The sequence below is a fragment of the Amblyomma mixtum genome, chromosome 1, assembly GCF_055824585.1.
Source record: "Amblyomma mixtum isolate Tamu chromosome 1, ASM5582458v1, whole genome shotgun sequence".
Taxonomy (NCBI): Eukaryota; Metazoa; Arthropoda; class Arachnida; order Ixodida; family Ixodidae; genus Amblyomma; species Amblyomma mixtum.
In genome coordinates, this window is record NC_143012.1 from 195,430,513 (window position 1) to 195,452,860 (window position 22,348).

The following is a 22,348-nucleotide window of genomic DNA, read 5'->3' on the forward strand; positions in this document are numbered from 1 at the left end:
CAGTGGAGGCGAAATTCTAGAGGCCGGTGTACTGTGCGATGTCAGTGCACGTTAAAGAATCCCAGGTGGTCGAAATTTCCGGAGCCCTTCCCTACGGCGTCCCTCATAGCCTGAATTGCTTTGGGACGTTAAACACCAATAAACCAAATCAAACCTTTGCAATACCAATGAGTACGTGAAAGGCGAAACGATATATGTATGAAACATCCCTTTAACCAAGTGCTACGGACGTATGTGGGCGGCAACACAAGGGTCTGTGGTTTGATTCCTGGCTAACCACCCGAATTTTTTTTTCAACACAATTCACTCACCTAATGTATTTACATAACCTGCTGACAGTTAATCCATGTCGGGACACTTCTAATCACCAATTTCCTAAAGCTTAAATCAATTTTAAATTCTGTCGCTCCACGTGTGACGTAGACACCTTTTCGTTGAATCCGGAGTTCCTCAACACAACATTGAGGCACTACGCCGGTTTTCCCGCTGAATGACACCCTTTACACCTTCGCATTCAAATAATTAGACAAGGTTGTTCAAAGACAAGAGCCACGTTGCTGAGGCCAAAACTGCTGCTTCAAGAAAGTCTTGGTGGATCCGGTGCGACCAGAAGCTGAGGATTTCGGAACTGTGTGCGGCATATTTCTGATGACCGCTGAAAGCATGTACCCAATTTCTTTTCGTTGCTGTAAGTACATGCTTTTCTACTGTCCGGCAGTGAAGCGGAGCTCTGCAGTGGCAAACAGCCAGTGGTGGCTGCGTGAATGAGCATTCGAGGCCACCAGGCTCTGCAGTGGCCTGCATGGGAGAAAGGAATAAAGGAGACAATGCAGCAGCGATACTGCGTGGTTCTATTGATAGGTTAAATGACAGCTGGAACGAAAGAGATAGGAAGAGAGCAGTCTGGACCAGGAAACAAACGTGATGTATTCACATCGAGGTAAAAAATGGGCGTGGGAAAGGCACGTGACGTGAACGCGAGATATTCGATAGGTGCCTAAGATGACGGAGAGATTACAAAAGAAGGAAACGTAGTAGAAAGCTTCAGAGGGTCAGGTTGGCGGTGAGGTTAGTAGGTTTGCAGGGATAAGGTGAAGATAGGTGGCACAGTACAGGATTATTTGGAGGAATATACGAGAGGTCGTGGTGCAGGAGCGGACGCCCTTTGTGCCGCAGGCAATCCGAGCCGGGCACTATTTTCGTTATTTCTGTTACAGTCTACCCTAACAGATGTCCTGCTGTGGACGAAGTTGGCCGGTGATAATAATAAACTTGAACAAGGAAGATTGCTGGGCTAGTTGCTCATTAAATAAACCAAAGAAAATGCTGTAAAGCACGAGATAGTATATTAACTCCAGGCATCACACTCAACTTGCAAGTAAAATTACTGCACGTGGTCTCGGTATAACTATAGAGATCAAAGAACAAAAACAACAAAGGATGTCAAGAGTACTGGTGATATCTGGAAAGGCAATTTCCTTCTTCGGTAAACAAACAGAGAGCAATCTTACGCACCATTTTGTTTGTGTTAGTTATGCCGAGTTCTTTACTTGATTAATTGAACGTTCAAAAGTTAAAAACAGTTATTTCATTTTATAGCGGCAGCAATATGTAGGCAATCTGTAACTGTAGCTTCCGCAAAATTCATGTCAATATGGCGGTAATTATGCGCGCAAAAGGCATGGCGGCGCTCGCTCTCCACTAGAAAATTTTAGGGCATATATGTCCTAGGTGATGTCAGGCACATCCCATAATGTCACTGACGCGCACACAAAACTGGGCTTCAATACCTGTGGTTAATGCAGCTATAGCAACCTGCGAATTGCGCATGACTTAGCCGTGTGAAGTAATCTTGCAGGATAAATTTTAGCACATGTTAAGGAACCTAACCAAGGGACAGTAATGTTTCTATGATCTTATGAACAAATCTGACAGCGTTCTGCAGTGCTCGGAAAGTGAAATATTTTGATATGCGAGGTAGGGGTTATACAGAGAATTAATGCAATTCAGTCGAGGCTAATAATCACGCAGATTGCGGCTATGAAAAAATAATCACCACGACAATAAGAATGGCTGGTTGCATTGCGGGGTTTAACGTCTCAAAGCGACTAAGGCTATGAGGGACGCCGTAGTGGAGGGCTCCGGACAATTTCGACCACCTGGTGTTCTTTAACGTGCACTGATAATGCCACGTATCATTGTAGCGTCCGTTCGTTCGCACAAGGCCGCAGAAGAGGGGTGCTATCATTTTTGTTCGTGACGCGAGAAGCGACCGGTCTAATCTCGATTGTTCACAGCCATGAACAGCTGCATCTACGTGTTTCCAGATTACTCTAGATGATCTCGGCCTGTTATCTCGAAGTTTCCTTGCCGGCTTTAAATTGAACGATGCCGCGAGCAGTGGGCATTCATAGTTCGACGATTGACGAGCACGCTTGTTGCTTACGCCGCCACCGAGTGATCCAGTTCTTTTGCGGGCGCAAGTCAGCCCAAATAAAGAGCTTCGTTTACAAGTCTTTCTGGTGTCTTCCTGACCGCTGGACTGCCGTCACTACAACGTGACATCTGGTGGAGATGCCGGGGAGCCTTCCATGTTCCGAACACCCCCTACAAGTCGTGACGCCAGCCCTCTGAGTCATTCACCGCAGGACCTGAGTCCAGTCCACCGCGCAAGCCGACGTCTGCTAGGAGACGCACCTGAGTTCGGGATTCTGCCTGACCCTACCCGGAAGTGAAAGCCAGCAGGAACGTCCACCATGAGCTTGCCCCAGCCGACGGCTCCAATCATTCTTCACCAGCCCCGGGTGCCACCAACCTTCGACGCTTAACCTGGCGCCGACCCCGAAGAATGGCTGGAACAGTTCGACCGTGTGGCTGCCTTCAACAACTGGGATGATGCTACGAAACTTAGGTACGTCTTCTTCGCCTTGGAGGGACCAGCAAAAGTCTGGTTTGAGAATGAGGAAGCTAACCTCACGAACTGGGAAACCTTCAAGGATCAGCTTCTAAAGACCTTCACGAACGTCGTGCGAAAGGAGAGAGCCCAGCAGCTGCTACAGTCTCGCATACAACACCCAAACGAGACCATTGCTGTGTACACTGAGGAAATGAAGCGTCTCTTCCGGCGTGCCGACGCAAACATGAAGGAAGAAAAAAAAGTAAAGTTTAAAGTTGCTCATGCGAGGAGTTAAAGAGCAACTCTTTGCCGGCCTCGTCCGCAACCCACCGAAAACTGTCGCGGAATTTGTAGAAGAGGCATCCACGATGGAAAAAACTCTTGATGCCCGAGCACGCCAGTATGACCGCCAGCAGCGCGTTTTCTCAGCAAGCTGCCTGGACACCGCTAACAACGATGACCTGCGGGAGGTTATACGTCAAGTTGTGCGAGAGGAGCTCCGACGATTGCTGCCAACGGGAACGCAGCCGCAACTTTAATCGCTCACTGACGTCATCCAGGACGAGGTTCAACAGGCCTTGGGTGTGACGCCGATACCCACGCAGCCTCTGCAGCCCCCAGCCATGACTTACGCCGCAGCTGTGCGCCGTCCTGCCCCTCGACGACGGGACCCAAGCCCGTATCGCCCTCAGCCAGCTGCGTTGGACCGCCGCCCACTCGCTCCAACCCGCCCGTCCTACGAGCGACGCGCGCAGCCGAGGAAATGCGACGAGTGGAGAACTCCCGACCAGCGCCGCCCACTATGCTTCCACTGTGGCGAAGCCGGTCACGTCCTCCGGCACTGCCCATACAGAAGACTGGGCATCCGAGAGTTCTCTTAGGACGCTCCACGACCCCGGCCCGGCAAGCGACCAGCCGAAATTGAAGGGGGAAAAAAAATGATAACACCCCTTTTCTGCGGCCTTGTGCGAACGAACGATACGTGATACGTTCCAATGATTGCCAATGATACGTGGCAATATCGCACAACACACGAAACTCTAGCATTTCGCCTGCATCGAAAGGCGACCACCATGGTCGAAAAGCATAAGAACGGCTTCAGTGCAATTGGCAGTGCAATTGGCGAACTCCGTGAATCCATTAAGTGTAGCGTATAGATATTCATTGGCTGAAATCTTTTACGGTTTCCGGTTTGTGGGGGTTTAACGTATCAGTTTTGTGCTGTCAGTTGGCGCTACGGGCGTGCTGTCTATCGACAGTGTGAGCAGATAATAAAATTTTATAGTAAATTGAAACCGGAACATCTAGCACCTATTTTATCACGATAAAAATACTGATTTAAAGAAAGGACAGCTTATCGAAAGAGTAATATGAATAATAGACGATGGGGTGGCGCCAGAATGCTCAGAAAGGAACTCTTGGTGACCATTTGGAGGGATCTGTTTGCTTCAGCAGCTATAATCTGGCTGGTGCTAATGATATCTTCTGAAAGTGAAATTCATTTCTCAAGGTAGTGAGTGACAACAGGGCGTTGAAAGCTGCTGAAATCAAATCCAATCAAATCAAAGTTTATTTCCCATCTAGCACTACAGATAGAGGAATCGTAGAAAAAGCTGCCCTTGGGCAGCTTGACGAGTCTACAATCCTAATTATTGACAGGGAGGCAACACAAGAGTTTATACAATTTCAAAAAAACAAGCACATCAAGGAAGCGCCGGAGAATACACGAAACAGCAATATGTATACATAATGAAACTTAAACCATGTTATTCAAAAACAAATTATGTAGTTCACGACGTGAAAAAGAAAACAAATCGAGGTTAATGTGGATATACCTATTTAGAAGAGATGGAAGTGTGTACTGAAGGCATTCCCTACCAAGATTTAGTCGAGGTGTTGGCACTGTCCATTCTTCGCCACGTCTTGTTGGATAGACTGATTCCTTTTTCCTTAGTTCTGCTAAATTTTTAAGATTTGTTACATTCTTCTTGATTTCTGTTTTAAAAGTAACACTGAGGCGATATTTATAAAGATTGTGTGCTTTAATAACCCTGGAATGACAAAAGAAAGCTGCACTTTGATGTCGGAACTGTAAATTATATGCATTTCGGAGATATCTTTTTTGCATTAAATGAATACGTTCAAGGTTAGTGAATGTTGTAATGCCCCACACCAACTGACAATAGTTTAAATGCGAGTTGAATATTGAATTGTATACCAGCATCTTAGTTTTTGTGGGAAGTATGTATATCAATAGGCATTTGCACAAAATGTGTGTCTCTTCCTACGGGCAACACCGCAGTTGATAAGAAATAACAGGGCTGATATCTAACACAAGTCTCTTCGTTATAACTTCGCAACTTCGCATAAAAACCGCCGTAGAATACCTCACACTTCCATGTGAGACGGGTAGCTCACATCTTCATCGTCAGCGTCAGCCTTACTGCGCCCACTGCAGGGCGAAGGCCTTGCGCCTCTTTCCTGTTCTGTGTTTCCTTCCTGTTTCGTCTTTTTTTTGGCGTACGACTTGGCTACTTCAATACCATCAAGAATCACCCTGGAGACCAAGTAGTCCGTGTCTATGGCTTAGGCTTTACTTTATAGTATAGTTTCCAGAAAAGAATAATTTCCTTATCACGAATGCCTTCTTCTGCGCACTGGAGAAAGCAAGTGGTCGTGGAATGAAGTGGATTTCATAGAGTGCGCTCATCCTAGCACCGTGCAGTATATGAAGGTGCTCGAAAAAGTGTAGAGAATGTTTGCTACATTAAATAACACATCGCGGGCTCGTTGGTTCATCACGAGGCAGAACAGCGCAAGCTACACAGGGACAAGAAAGTGCAGCGCTGTGTGTGTCTCGTCTACTTTCCTGTCCCTGTGTAGCTTGCGGTGATCTGCCTTGTGCTACATTGAAATCAATAGGAAGGCATGGCTATGTGAAGGCGATGATGAGTTTGCAGTGCCTCGTGACAGAGCGCTCGCACTAGGTGAGCTACGAACAGAAAACGAACAATTTCGGTTGTGGCTGGTGCCCATCAGGTAAGTGCGTATGCACTAAAGGATACGATGTAGCGACCATAGTAATATAAGGTCTCCAATTACCCTAGGTTTGAAGAGAGAACGGAAGAAAGTAGTGATGAAGAAAACCATCAACGAGCTAGCGGAAATTAGGAAAGAAGAGGTATTCATCATCTCGTCGCTGAATAGATATTCGGCTTTAACACGAGACGGCCTGAAAGTCCAAGCAAATTGAATATACTCTCAAAGCAGTTGTAATCCAGTCCCCATTAGAAGTAGGTTGTAGGATGAAAATGGTTACGCAGGACACTTGTAAGCTCTCTCAGGGCAAACTCACGGTGCCGAAGGCTCCCGTTCTTCGGCACACCCAAATGAATGCAGTCATCCCCCCGTCCCGCTTCTTTCTCTATCGCTATCGATTGGACCCTTCCTGTCCCAATTGTCCCTGTATCTATGCGGACCTTCTCATAGCCTCTTCTATTGCCCGGCTGCTCAGCGGTCGGGTTCCTACCCCCTACGTTCTTCATCCACCCCCACCTGGCTCGACTGGTTTGGTGCTGAAGGGGAGGAAGAACAGCGACTTCTGGCCGCACAGGTGGTCGACATTCGCGGCCTGTAAATTATGGTCGAATAAAGGTCTTCTACTACTACTACTATAATAAACAAACGCCAAAGCCTGAACACCTCTAAATCCGCAAGGAGAACTGAACTGGCAGAGCAATCAAAACTACTCAATAAGCGCGAGCTAACGTACCGTCTTTGTCAAAAGTAACCAGGCTGCCGCGACGGCTGCGGGAGCAGGCGCGCGGCCGTGCGGCGGCGTTGCGCTCGCTGTCGCTGGCCGGAGCTCGCCCGCTGCGAGGGTGCAGCTGCTGACGTAACTCTGCACCCTCACCCTCGTTTCTTAGATATGATAAAACTAGGTGCGTAAGATGTGCGCGCTGCGCTTTCGCGTGTTCGGAGCATGGTTGCGCCGACCGAGGGCGCACTGTACAGCAGCGGTGATCGTCTTTCGTTACGGGCAACTGCGCTGAAGTGGATACCTCGCGTTTTTCGCTGTAGAATTATGCCTGCTTATAATTATGCCATGTTCTCTGAAATGGATAAGAAAAGTATCATTTTTTCTGCTCGTTTTGATGTGTCTTAATTAAATTTTAAAAAACTTAGCAACAATCAAATGCAAGAAATTATTACAATGAAGCATTGCACTGACCCCGCTGCGGTCGCTCAGTGGTTAAGACGCTCGGCTGCTGACCCGAAAGACGCGGGTTCGATCCTGGCAGCAGCGGGCGAAATTCGATGGAGGCGAAATTCTGAAGGCCCGTGTACAGTGCGATGTCAGTGCACGTTAAAGAACCCCAGGTGGTCGAAATTTCCGGAGCCCTTCACTACGGCGTCCCTCATAGCCTGAGTCGCTTTGGGACGTTAACCCCTAAAAAACCAAGCCGAAGTATTGCAGTTAATTATAGGCATAGTAACCAGGGGGCTAATAGAAACGATTTGCGGATAAAAAAAAACAGATAAGTGGCCTCGAAAACCGCCAAAGGCTAAAAAGCTTCCCCATGTGCGTGCACTCAAGCAGCGGTACGCAACACAACCCAGAAAAAGCCTATTTAAATTTTGAGGACCGTTACCCTGCTTTAATTAAGACGCATCAAAACGAGCAGAAAAAATGATACTTTTCTCATTCATTTCATAGAACATGGCATAATTATAAGCAGGCATAATTATACAGCGAAAAACGCGAGGTATCCACTTCAGCGCGGTTGCCCGTAACGAAAGACGATCACCGCTGCTGTACAGTGCGCCCTCGGTCGGCGCAACCATGCTCCGAACACACGAAAGCGCAGCGCGCACATCTTACGCACCTAGTTTTATCATATCTAAGAAACGAGGGTGAGGGTGCAGTTACGTCAGCAGCTGCACCCTCGCAGCGGGCGAGCTTCGGCCAGCGACAGCGAGCGCAACACCGCCGCACGGCCGCGCGCCTGCTCCCGCAGCCGTCGCGGCAGCCTGGTTACTTTTGACAAAGACGGTACATGGACAGAACTGAGTATGATACCCGAAGATTTCTCCACAAATGTATATAGAATCCAGTCTAATAAAGACGTAAAGCGGATAGACAGTAGTGCAAAACAATTGGCTACGCCGCCAGTAACAAAAGAGGAAGTAAAGAAAACAATAGAAGTAATGCAAAGGAGGGAGAGCCACCGGTGAGGATGAGGTAATACCAGATCCGTTGAAGGACTACAGGGAGATTGTGCTAGAGGAACTATCCACCCTGCATACCTAATGGCTTATGACGCGTGCCGAAATTTTGGAAGAACGCTTCCTTGATCTTAAGCTATGAGAAGGGATGTCAGCTACTTGAAAAATTACATTCAGTTCGTATTGCTCTGTGTTCGGACAATACATTTGCTAAAGTAATCTCATCAGGACAACTTTAGGCTTCAACGAACGAAGGGGCGAGGCAGGGTTTTGTAAAGGCAACTCGACAATAGACCGTATTCACACTATCATTCAGTTGAAGGAGAAATGCTCAAACGAACCAAGCAATAGTATATATAGCCTTCATAGATTACGGGAAACCGTTGTACTAAGTCTAAACCTCAGCACTCATACAGGTTCTACGGAAAGAGGGCCTAGAAGAGACTTATGTAAATATACTACAGATAAATAAAACGGCTGCACAGCCATGATCATATTCCATAAAGATAGGATTAAAATTGCAATAAGGAAGGGTCTCAGGCGTGAATACATGGCCTCCCCAATGCTTTTCATGGCCTCTGCACAAAACGCATCCAGAGACGTGGATCGGGAACAAATGGGGATAAGAGTGATATTTTGGTTTAGTTTATGGGGTTTAACGTCCCAAAGCGACTCAGGCTATGAGAGACGCCGTAGTGAAGGGCTCCGGTAATTTCGACCACCTGGGGTTCTTTCACGTGCACTGACATCGCACAGCACACGGGCCTCTAGAATGCCGCCTCCATCGAAATTCGACCGCCGAGGCCGGGATCGAACCCGCGTCTCTCGGTTCAGCAGCCGGGCATCATAACCATTGAGCCACTGTGAGGACAATAAGAGTTGATGGTGAATACCTTAGTAAACAGCGATAAAGAAATGCCAAAGAACTAAAAGCACTATTAATCAATTAAAAAAGCAAAGCAGAAAAGTAGGACTAAACCTTTTTGCACAGAAAAATGAGGTATTGTTCAATAGTTTCAGAAGGAAAGAGCGTATTGCAACTAGGAGGGAGGGGATTGAAGTGGTAAGGGAATGTGTCTACTTAGGGGAGGTAGTTGGTTTGGTTGGTCTGTTAGGGTTTAACGTCCCAAAGTGACTTAGGCTGTCACGGACGCCGCCGTGAAGGGCTCCGGAAATTTCGATCACCTGGGGTTCTTTAACGTGCACTGCCATCGCGCTATGGACTGGCCTCTACAGTTTCGCCTTCATCGAAATCTGACCGCCGCGGCCGGGATCAAACCCGCTTCTTACGAGTGAGCAGCCGAGCGCCATAACCACTGAGCCACCGCTGCGGATTTAGGGGAGGCAGTGATCGCAGAGTCGGACCACGAGAAATAAATAACTAGAAGAATGAGAAAAGTGTGGAACTGATTTTACAAGTACTCTGAGACCAACAATTCAAGTTTAATATTGTCCTTCAGCACTATGTAAATGGAGTACCTTTCAGGTACTCATGCACTGGGCGAAAACGTGGAGCCCAACGAGAAGGATTCAACCTAAATTGAGAACAACGCAGAAATATACGGAAAGTAAAATGATAGGTATAACGTTAAGGGATGCAAATGAGCAGAATATATCAACGAAAAAAATGAGAATTAGTGACGTCCCGAGTCGAAATCAAGAAGAAATGAGCTTTGGCGGAGCATAAAATGTGAAGGCTATATATCCGATGATCGTTAATGGAAATGAACTGGGTTCCAAGGAAAAAGCAAAGGCAAGCGTAACAGGGAGCGAGAGTACGTTTTGTGGGTGATTTAGATTAGCAAATCATCGAAAATACGGCGGTTGTGTCTGTCACAGCATACTGATCATTAAAACGATGTGGGAGAGCTATTTGTGCAGCGGTGGCCGTAGTCAGGCTGCTGCTGATGATGATAATGACTTCCAGGACAAAGATTTGGTTCGCTAGCCATTGTTGGTTGCTTGGGCGATTCGTATGTTTCATAAATTTTAAGGGTTACGTATTCGATATACGCCGGCACTTTGCTTTTCGCTTCACGTTGTTCTGCATACGGTTTACGGACTTCACAAAAAGTGCCGTGGTGTATTGCGTGATGCTTCTCTCGCACACAAGTGTTCTCTTCTTTCCTTCCAAACATTTTCTGCCTGCAGTAGAGCGTAACGATGGTTCCTGCGACTTCTCTAATAATTCCTGCGGCTATGAAACCACAAGAGGCAACACCGCATGGAAGATCGTGGAACATCTGAACGGAGTTGATTCGTGGACGACGTTTCCAATCTCTATGCTAGGTGAGTTCACCGCCGTTTACTTTATTTTTCCTCGTAAGAGAACCATGACTACCCCTACATTATAATGCAAAACAAAGAATATAAAATAGCATAAATAAAAGGTTCTTTGAATTAGACGTAAAAGAAGAATGCAAGGATATTGGAAATTTGGCAAAGGAGTCGAATGTCTGAAAGGCAAGAAGATTATCCTGCAGAGCACGCCCGATATATCAAAGACGCTTTAAAATTTTCCCGCAAGTGCGAATTTCTGCCTATAGGCCAATGACTCGATTCACTTTCAGATTTAGCAGGCGGCAGGATGATTGATTCTTCGTGGTAGGTTTCCGCCCTGCTGCCACCATAATGTTGCAGGATTCGCGGCTAAAACCACGAAACGAGAGGTGCTCGAGGCCTAAAAGACGCTCCACAAAAGGAAACGAAGAGTTGCCCACTGCTGTCAATAGATCCCCCCACCGCAAAGCAGCGAGGAAGCGAAAGAAAGCACACACGACTGGACGCAGCGCCTGCCCTATGCTCTTTTCTGTCCTCGTTCCTTTACACTGCGTTAATGTGTTTTTTTTTTTTTCGAAGCAAAATCTGGTATTGTATCTAGAGTTTTGTAAATTCGATACCTCACGACAGAGCTGAATGTCATCTGAGTGGAGCGTATATACTTCGTAATTGTGGTGCTATAAATTATAAGTAAATACGTTTTTGAGGAAAGGAAATGGCGCAGTAACTTTCTCATATATCTTAGTGAACACCTGAACCACGCCATAATGCTAGGGACGAAGGTGGGAGTGAAAGAAGAAAGGAAGAAAGAGGTGCCGTAGTGGAGGTCTCCGGAATAATTTCGACGACCTGGGGATCTTTAACGTGCACTGACATCGCACAGCACACGGACGCCTTTTGCGTTCTGCCTCCATCGAATCGAAACGTATCCGCCGCCTTTGGGTTCAAAGTCGGGCAATCTGGCTCGGTTGGCGAGCGCCTTAACGACTGAGCAACCGCAGCGGGTTCATAAATTATAAGCGAACGTGAAAAGCGGCGTTCTTTCTAAAAACTGCATTTTCTGCTTTTAACACACCAACTTGTCTCAGTAAGCTGAGCACTCAAATTACTGCCGCAAAGCTTTTGTAATATTAGGTTGTTTGTTCCGTCCTCAAAGCTGCCGCACTTGGCGTAACCGCTTTATTTGTGGTGCAAGACGCGACCAGATTTATCTCAAATGATTGCTCGCAGAGGGAGTCGATTCTGTGATTGTCGAAATTTCTGTGGTTACATGCATGAGGTAATAGCAGATCCAAAATTAGTCGTCAGCTTTAAATTGAACACAACAGAGAGTGACGTCATTGTGTTCGGCGGCTTCTGTGCACACTCAATGCTAGGGCCGCTATGGGGTTATTTCAGTTCTTTGTGGGCTCGAGTCAGCACATTCAAATTTTCCTTTTGGTAGCCTTTTTGATGTCTTTTTGTGATTGCTGGACTGCCATCACCAATAGAAGACAATATTCTTCATCAGCCCAAGTGAGACACAGTTGCCACAATGTGGACCGTACGCTTGTCCACAGCAGTACCATTATGTTATCGGGAACACGGTGTGCAGACGGGGTAAATAGTCTAGAGATAGAGGAAAAGACAATGCGAAAGACTGTTTTAGATGCTGGGGAAGGAAATGAATACATGCAAAATTATCATATAGCGAGCTTCAGACCGCGTCCCTGTATTCACGAGCCTATATTTTTGCCACACAAACTGGCAGAATTTTCTACAGGAAGCCTGCCGACAGTTCCGGTGTTGGTGGCCTATTCCAGAGGCTTCATCTGCCTTTTCGCAGTTCGGATTGCCACGGTGTGCAGAGATCCATCGAAATGGTGCAGAGTTGATGACAACACTATACAAGTGTTGTAGACATCCAGTCGCATGGGAGACCGGCGGATTATTAGCCTCCTTCAGCATGCTTGACGTGGTTTCTAGATTTAGTTTGTAGACACATATACCATATTAACGCAAAGCTTTTTTTCTTCATTGTTCAAAGCTGCAAGCACGCGGCTCTACCACTCTGTTTGTGATGCGAGATTTATCTCGACGAATCATTCCCAGGCGCAGCCGATTCTACGCTGTTCCAGACTGCTATGGTTATTTAGCTCGCCTTATCTCGAACGTTCATTGTAAGCTTTAAGCTGAGCGCAGCCGAGAGCGGCAGGCATACTTTTCACGACCGCCCAGCTGGCTTGTTGCTATGCCGCCGCCGAGTAACTTAGTCGCTTCTGCGCCAGGTCTGCATAACAAACGGCTTCTTTCAAACTGCGCTCTCTTCCTGACCGCTCGACTGCCGTCACCACTACGTCACAATACCGCGCGTACCGAGCTGTTCGAATTAGGATAGTCTTTTCACACCTTCCAGCTGTGCCAATGATAAGGATGTTTTACTCTCAAGGCGACATCAGAGCAATTAAGACACATAGAATCTACAGTAGCAACCTTCATTAAGTGCTTTCAAAGCCATCATTTGTCTTAGGCGCATTACTCTGACCGTGCTTCTCAGATGTACCGCACAGTAACATACAATAGATGTACTATTGAAGCCGCGATATGACCGTCGTTTCCTTAAGGCGAGCCTATCTCACTCGAAATTAGCACGTACCACTTGTATTTGGTCGCACTCCTCAATGACACAACCGCTGCTGCCTCTTACATCTCTGGTAATGGCACAGCTGTGTGGCTAAAATGATGCCAGTTTTCGGCCTCCCACTACAGACTGCCGTAGGCCGCCTCTTCGCCACTTAATAACTTAAAGCGGTTCCCACCGGCGCCATGGCTTCATTATCATCTATGTAGATGCCAGCATTCAAGGCTAATAAAATCACCTCTGTCTTTAAAATCTATAGGAACTGAAAGCGTATCGACTGACGGGACTTCCTTCCTCCTTTTGCGCGGAGATAGTGGCTCTACGGGGGGGGTCTTTCGCCTGAGGCCACCATTACCATGCATCGTTGCACCCGCATCATAATACGGCAGCGGCGTTATTACAGATTTGTCATCCGTCACAGTCTGCGGCTTCTGAGCGTGAAGAATATTTACGTGAGAAGACATTCATTGTCCAGTGGATCGCATTTCACAACTAATTGTATTGAATGTCGTTCACGTGATCTCCTGCGTTCACAATAAAATCCAGATTCCGCGACACTCCTTTCCTCCCCCTCTCGTTACGTGCTCAAGTCCTCAATGTAGATCCCGCCAGCCTCCTGCCGACGAAAAAGAGCACGCGCTGAGAACGTGATGTAGTTCCTACGTGTGATGTCGCCCGCCCAGAGGAGATTGCGCTTCAGAGGATCAGATTAACGGTTATCGAAACAAATACGCATCCTCAAAACTGTCCTTTCTGTCCTCTCGAGGCTTCGTGCCTAGATTGTGTTGTCTAGTATTCCTGTCGCAAGCAGCCGAAGCGGACATTCACCACCTACTCTTGATATGCCCTGCATTGAATCCCGCCAGAATGCGATACGTGACCGAATCCGATGAGATTAAGAAGTCGGCGGGGATAGGGTAGGCGCAGCTGGCAAAGGACAGGGTTAATTGGAGAGACATGGGAGAGGCCTTTGCCCTGCAGTGGGTGTAGTCAGGCTGATGATGATGAATATGGTTTTTCACATTTTTTGTTCATTTGGTCTGATTTCAATCGCCCGTTCACTTCGTAACGCACCAGTAACGACACCGAGGAGCGTATTGGTGTGCACGCCGGAGGGAAAGGCGCAGTTTTAACTCCCCAAGTCCTTTCCACGCTCGCAGGGGAGAAAGTCTCAGTTCACTAAACATTACAATTTGTTGCGCCGTCGTTCGGAAATGCGAATGGCCAAGCGTGGAACAACGGCTCTCGGACTTATACGCGTGGACACGCCCTCTTACACGTGCTTTCTCCGCAGCTCGACCATTGGTGCTGTAACCCAAGGTAATTACGTGCTACACCAGTGTTTGCCATTAAGTTCTGGTTCTTGGAGTTAAGCCAGTGACTACAACTTGTCAATGACAAAACAAAAATCGGACGCAGCAACTAAGCGATCACTGGAAAATATTCTCTTTAATGATTGAAAACGTTGCATCTTATAAAAAGTAATCATTGAATTACGAATCTGGAAACAAATTAGATTGGCGGCATGTGGCTTGTAACGGTTAACGTACTACTCAGACTAACTCACATTTTAGACAGAGCGAGTCCAATAAGCTGTTCACGGGCAGTTGATGCAGAAATAATTATTGTTAGGTTCCCCCGATCCATGAAAAGGTGGCTAACATTATTATATATAATATACAAGAACTTGATGCGGTGAAGCGGTGGTGAGAAGTCCAACGTATTTGATGCGGGTTATAATAGCTGGGCGGTTGAATTTCGAGCTCAGTTCAAGAGGAAAGTATTGTCGTGTCGAAGAAAAGCCGGTGTCTTGATCGGCGTCGCTGACAGTGAGCAACAAATCCAAGAAAAAACAGAGAAACTACCTAAGGGTGAACATCTATGCCACATGACCTTGTGGTTTAATCAAAGCCTGACCGCCGCGGCAGCTAGAAGTTTAAATAATGACAGGTCGCTTGTGGTTTCTCGGCAAGAGCAACACGGGTCTCACAAGCTCTACTGGTGGCAGCACCGGCCATCGCAGTGCAGTGCCACATCACTTAACCGCTGCTCCACTGGGCAGGAGTGGTATGAGGAATCCCAGGGATGTGGGATTCCTGGCATAAGGTACAGAATGACCGATTGCGCATATATGGGCATTATCCCATTAACGCATTGCGATAATGTACTATTGTGCACATATGCATGCCCATATATGTATATGCGGATGTTTTTCTTTACTTACCAACCCTTCGTAACAGGGGCATCACAGAGCCATGAAAATTATTCTGGAGCCCTAAACTCCTGCGTTTCATTAATCAAAAATGCATCTCCTTGAAGTTCCAACATTACATACGAACCAATGCTGCTGGAGCATACCGCGATTTATGGTTTTGTTAATCTGCGCCATTCACCGCTTATTGCAAAATGATGTTGCAACAATCTGTTAGTTTTACAGAGCAGCGATCAAAGAAGTGTTTCTAGACACCGCAGTTTTCTGATTGCCGATTCATCTATAATACAGGCGTGGCCACTATGAGCTTTTAGGCGTCTTGTACTTCAATGAATTAAAACTTTGCGAGAATATTGGCTGCGGATGACTGATACAACCGACTCCTACTCGCAGGTCGCCATGCCGAACTGATGGCACCTGAAAATGCGACGGAAGCAGCCTTGACGTCACCGCCTCTGCCAGGGCGACCAGAAGTTCAATGCATGCGGTTTCACTACTACGTTCGCCCTGAGATGTTTCTACATAAAGGAAACTGGATCAGCTTGACGAAAACCGGTAGGGATTTAGAAAATCCTATTAACAATCTGTACCAAAAACTTGTATTATTCACAATGCATTCGCCGCGCTGGAACAAGCAAACATGTCGATGCAAAGAAGAAACTTCAAGGGCTCCATAGGCACTTATAATAATTTAAATACATTGTTCAGTGTATTGTCAGTAGAGTACCTTGTTATTGCTCACGGTCTGACTGATAAATGCAAAAAGAAATATACAAAGGAGTTGCGCACGTAATGTCATTTAATACTCATGAGCAAAAAATCCACGTCAATTTATTTCCGAGCGACAAAGCAGGCTTTGTGCATTCATCAACAAGCCGACGTGGGGAGACGCTGGTTACTGCTGGGCACAGAAAAGGCAACAGAAAAATCGTGGAACATGGAAAAAAACAGGTTGAATAGGTATGAACTAGCGATGAACGAATAAAAGGGCAGTTGGGCCTGTTTTCTTCAATTTTCTCAGTGTTTCTTTCCTCTTGCACTATCTTGCGCAACAATCAGCTAGTGCACTGTCGTTCATCGAAGGCTTCTTCTTCCGCTTACATGCATAAAATGTTGTCTAAAGTGGAATATCGCCTTCGCTGCCATGTTGACAGGGTCTAAGCGACACATTACGCAAGGCGAGTGTGTAAAAATGAATACGTGCCCTATCGGAGGACAATAAAACAGTGAGCGCTAGAAAAATTGGGGTTTCCAACATCAATCGATGCTTTCAGCTCTCCGCCTCAGTCTTCAGAATATCACTTGCAGCCCAAGATTCCGAGAGCAGCTTCTGTGCACGTGTAGGGGTGGTCGTATGAATACTGGCACACTAACAAAATTGTCCAAAAGCAAAAAATGCTGTGACACAGCTCATGTGTAAATAGTACACCATGCGTCATTTATTTATTTATATTTATTATATTATTTATTTATTATTTATATTTATTATTTATATTTATTATTCTGTGAAAATTATTCATTTTACTTGATTATACAACGCTTCCACAGTGCGCGATTTTTGTATCATAATCACGTTTTGAGTTAGAACATAGGAGCCTTTTACGGCCTGCCAATGTCTATGGTCATTGGCGACGGTTTGTGTATCGTTTATGCTTCTCTTAAACATTTGGCAACATATATTTTTACGAGACAATTTCTACAGCATTCTGCCACCTTTATTTTGGTTTCTAATATTTATGACCCTCGTTGCCTGCCGTGCTAATGTATGAGGTGCACTTCGAAGTTTCTTTGTTAGTGGCTCCATTTTCTTCGAGGATCTTGTTCCAGTAAAACGGAATCAGTTGCAGAACGGTTCGATTTCTGTACTTCGTCTTCCGCCTATGTAAAGCTTTGCATTCTTCAGCTTGCTTGGACATCAAAACTGTGGCGAACCTCTATAGTACGTTCTATTCCTGTCTCGCAGTTTACCGAGTTTTTCTTCTGAATGCTACTCATTGAAACAATGTCCACTAAAACATGACGAGAAATTGGGATTTTTAAAGTATTCGGTAAATTTCCGGCTCTTTGATGCGCCCGAAACAATCAAGCATTGTTTCATGGGTTTCAGAGGCAGTAAGTACTCTTCTAAGAAGTCGGACAGCGTACATTGTGAAAGCAAATAATCTGGCTGCTCATACAATGTTACATCCAGTGCTCTGCAGTATGGGGAAAGGCACAAGGGTCTGAAACTGAGAAAATTACAGAGATTTAAAAAAACATTGTGGCGTTGATAAAAATAAAAAATATTAGCGCAATCTTTTCTCAATGCCAAAAATAATTAAATAGAAAGTAAATAAGGAGGACGGACACCATCGAATCGTCTGAACAGACCCTGAGACGCTGAGATAGTGTGAAAAAATAAACTGCGAAATCACAATGCGCTTTTAGGGTGATGCTTTTGTATTAAATTATTTTATAATAGTTGCTTTTACCTTTTGCCTCATCCTATTACTTGGAAGTTCAGCCAATGAATTTCGCTTTAGTTTGGCTGGCTGCAATTCCTCGATAATGATATTTATTTAGATCTGCTGCATTTCCAGCGTGTTTTACTTTGGCTTGTTTTATAGGTCGCTAATTATTTGTTATGCTTTTAGATTCGTTGGATATACACACTTCGCCTTACTTGGCGCGCCGCATTGGATTAGAGCGCCCATGCTTTCAGCGCTGCTTTCCCGCTCCCGACACTCGCCGCTCGTTCGGGGCGTCGCAGTGCCGTGCCTCTCGGCATCCGTCAATTTATATTTTTCCCTCGCCTCTCGTCGGGAGGCAGCAACTAGGAGGCTGTTCCCGTGCTCGACTCGGTGCAAAAGCCGGAGGCTTCACTCGGCTCCAAAGCGGACACACGGCGGCATTTTCTCCTAATGGCACTCGTAAGGCTCAGGCAGCAAAACCAACCAGATGGCGCCGGTGGAATCCGAAACCATGACTTCAGCTTGTATCATACAGTGCTTTACCCACTCAGCCATGGCGGAACGTGTCCAACCTTCTACTTTCGAGCTTGTGTCACATGTAACGCCATGTGAAACAGCGCCGCCTCGTCAGTAGCGGCGGACGTTCATCGCCTTGTAATATCACTACGTCCACGTGGAACGTAATCGAACCGTGTGAGCGGCAGCAGTGCGGCGCCACTCTTAAGGCGCGTTCACACTTGCCTAAAAAATCCGGCGAGCGAAGCGGATTCGGCCGCTTTTGACGCCGAGCGAGGCGGAAAGCGGCGCGGCGAGGCCAGTCGGTCCAGACTGATTTCCGCCGCGCGGCGGCAACCATGGTAGCGCCCTTCGAAGCCGGACCCGTCGCTTCGGACTGAATTCTCGTTGTTGCTGCCTTATTTTGTGTATTCACTGGCCATAAATAGGGCACCGGTCCTTCGCTTCGTCTCACCTCGCCTCTAAGAAAACGTATAAGTGATAAATTTGCTTTAGTTTTTTATTAAGAATGACGATTCTGCCGCTTCTAGGCTGAAGAGGAGAATCGGTTTGTTGACAGCAATGGTTCCCGTCCTGACAAGCAGATGACGCCAGTATAGGCTGAGTTTATTTTTGCGTCAGTGCTAGCATACGCTGAAATAAAATTGGGAATGCGCCTGAGTTTAGCGTACGTAAGCATGCATACGCTTATGGTACGCAGAGAGCGTAAATTTATGCTCGTTTCTCACTCTATCTGTGTGTGCCGCCAGCAGCGACATCGTGTGGAAAAGCGAGAAACAGCAGCGACGCGCCGGTTCCGCCTCGCCCGGGTGTCAACAGATGACAACAGGTCCTAGTTTTCGCGGCGAGTGAATCCGCTTCGCTCGCCGGATTTTCGGACAAGTGTGAACGCGCCCTTATGCTGTCTGTGGCATGAAAAATATTTCAAGCAAGCCTAACGAGGGTCTCGATCATGGCCGAAGTGGTCCCACAGGCAGCATAGGAGAGTGCTCACACACCTACCGCACTCACCATTCGATCCAGTTCCACTGAATCCTTGAAGTGTTACCAGTCGTTCTATGTCCGCCGCTATGGACGAGGCTGGTGCTGGTGAAAACAGTCAATGTCACGTCACACTCTGTACAAATACACTAACCAGTAGAACGTTGGGCATGCTTCGCCATAGCACGCTTGAGTGCGACGTGCGCGGCAAACAGAGTTGGTCAGTTCGGTGCTGGCAGGTGCGTTCTTTGAGGTGGGTTATTTTGCGTTCAGAGCCGTCTATGGGAGACTCTCTGAATCGTAAGTGAAGCGGTATCCGAACGCGGAGAGGCGGTTTGGCAAAATATAAATGATCTCAACTTTCAGTTACTCAAGATTTTAAATTGCTATTTTAGCTTCAGTGCATATATTTAAAGGATAAAAGATTACCTGCAAGAATTTACGTATAAATTTTAACAATTCTAGCTTCCATGCTAAATTAGAAATTTTCGTTATATTTTTAGGGTCTAGAATTGGAATTTTTCAAATTTGTTTTGAAAAATTTAACAATAGAGAAGCGAAGTTGTCGAAAGGACTTTCTCCAAGCATTTCATCCTTGTCGAGGCGAATCTCGGCGACCTGGCAATCGAGCCCAGCATCTCTCGAATATGAGCCGGATATTCAGGATACTAAGAAATTGCTCCAGTAAGAAGCTCTCTGGACAGCTACGAGAGTTGTCACGTTGCTGCTCCAGCGTTAGCACAGCCGGAGCGTCGAGTTCTCGCTGTTCCCGAACTCCAACGAGTGCGTCGGGGGCTCGGTTGGAGCGCCGGCAGCGTGAGTGTTCATGATTCACGACTAACCGCATATCCTCCATATGGAGCCTAACGGGTTGTCCAGAAAATGTTTCATGAATGCCCTGGCTGCGCCTTCTGTCTTGAACGCTCGCTGGTTTGCCTACCTCGTCCGCTCACTTCTGCCTCGTCGGCTTGAGGGTTGAGGTGGGTTAATTAGTTAATTAACTATATCAAAAATGTCCAGAAAGGGGGTGGTTTCATGTCATCACGACCTTGTCCGCTCGATGACTTCCGAACGAATGGGTTTATACGAAAAAGAATGGTACCATCGGATAGAGCATCAAAAAATCTTGTGCGCAAAATTTAGGGGTTGAGGTAGGTTAAATTAGTTGCTTAGAGACGAAAACTTCTAAAAAGTGGACGAGGCCGGAGCAAAGGTGGCGCCAAATTCGAAAACGCCTCAAGTATGGCACCACGTGACTAGAAGTATGGCACCACGCGACCGTGGCACCAAATCTGAAAACGAAGCGTGGCGTGAAGTTTGGAAACTTAGATGGGCATTTGATGGAACTCGATTAAGTAGGTCAAATAATCGTGACATCGATAAGGTATGGATAAGCCATCGATAAGTGATTGAGAAGTGGTGCTCTTCCGGTTTAAGGGCCTCAACTTCCTTTCGAGTTGTTGTGAAAAGTGCAGAAGTGTTAAGTCATAGAAGCTCTTCGGCCGCGCCATGGATGTTGCGTCATCTCTGGTGGTGCAGTGGAATTGCCGTGGCTTTGCTAAGTCATCGGAAGTGAACATCCGCCTGCTTGATGGCAAACTCAAGGCCTGGGCCTTCCTTCTTCAAAAGCACAATTCCCTTCCTCACCTCTCTGGTTTCTGCGCGTACCATTCTCCTTCCATCCCTGATCGCCGCTGCATCGCTTCCTCCCTCCATCCCGGTAAATCTGCAATTTATGTTCGTCGTTCTGTTCCGCATACACCGATCGATCTTTCACGGTGGTGCAACACTCGCCAGGAGGTCGTTGGCCTTCTCCTAAAGCCTGTACATACGCCACTGATACTTGTATCTTTCTATGGTCGTCCGGGAACAGTGTCTCCCAACCTATGTTGGATTCGTTTCCCCCGTAATAACTACTCAGGTACTCCTATTTTAGTTGGCGGAGATTTCAACGGCGCTCATACTTCGTGGGGATACCCTTCAAACTTCAACGCGCCCACGTGGTGGTCCGTATTCGCCTGATTTGTCTTGGTGGTTAGGCCCCGGCAACCCTCGTTGGACTGTTTAACCAGATACTTGGGGCAGTGATCACAGCCCTATTTTAATCTCTATCACAACTTCGCGTCTCCGGAAAATACGCCGCAGCGTGCGCTTCACATCATGGGATTCCGTACGCGCAGATAATCGGTTGTCTACACTGAATCCATCTAATGTTCTGTCTGCCCTCTCAGCTGTTTTGTCGACTCAAACATTCTCCACTAGTGTCAATGAGAATGATCCGAACCCGGACATGCATCTTCTTAATCTCTGGGCTCTTCGTCGCAGGGCGGATCATTATGCTTCTCGTAATCCCGATGACCCTTCAGCTCTTCCAGCTCTTCATCGGGCTACTGCAAGAGCGCGGCGCTACTCAAAGCGACTTAGCAGACAACGCTGGGCTGCATGGTGCCCCCGTCTCTCCTCTACACAGGGTAATAGACATCTTTGGCGGGTGTTTCACGCCATGGAACGCACTTATCAAGTAGCTGATTATACCGAAAGCATTCGCTTGGCTCTGCATGTAGATGAAGCTTCATTTGCACAACAATCAGCCCGTCAGTTTTTTCCATATCATGACTGCCTTCCTACTCCTGTCCTGTGCGAATACACTGGATTTGCGGCCATGCCAAGGATCCCCATAATATTCATGTGGATGAAATGACACACCTTGACACATCAGACATCCCGCCACCTTCTTCTCTTCCCCCAGATCCATTCCTGTTCCATGTTTCCGAGAAACAGGCTTTGCGTCAGCGAACACGCGCTCTAATTCTTCCGTGTTCGTACCCTCTCCCCCGGAGTCTCACTCGGGAGGAGGAGGTATCTGTGCGCCGGATTCGGGCAGGAGCGGCTCTGACTCCTTCTGTGCGCCATCGCTGGCGTGACAAACGTTTCAAAGTGACTGACAAGTGTCCTCGTTGTGGTGCTGCACCAGACCAGTGTGACGAAAAACACTTGCTGTGGACTTGCCCTGCTACAGCTTCCATGAGACGACGCTGCCTAAAGAAAGTAGGCCTGCGATGGGACGTTGCAGGCGACTATCGCAAGTGGACTCATGATAATCGCTTTATCGTAAACTTTTGCCACTTTTTAAGCGAGGCTTGTCTACACTCCATCTTATAAATTTA

General features: G+C 46.9%; 1 protein-coding gene across 1 annotated transcript in view; it reads left to right on the forward strand.

The window, feature by feature from the left end:
• Window positions 1-22,348, forward strand: part of LOC149370476 (MAM and LDL-receptor class A domain-containing protein 2-like) — a 42,905-nt gene that overhangs the window by 9,890 nt on the left and 10,667 nt on the right. Inside the window, exons 4-5 of the mRNA XM_089583384.1 lie at window positions 10,274-10,411; window positions 15,628-15,789. Of these exons, the coding sequence (XP_089439510.1) occupies window positions 10,274-10,411; window positions 15,628-15,789 (300 nt within the window). The remainder of the gene's footprint in view (window positions 1-10,273; window positions 10,412-15,627; window positions 15,790-22,348) is intronic.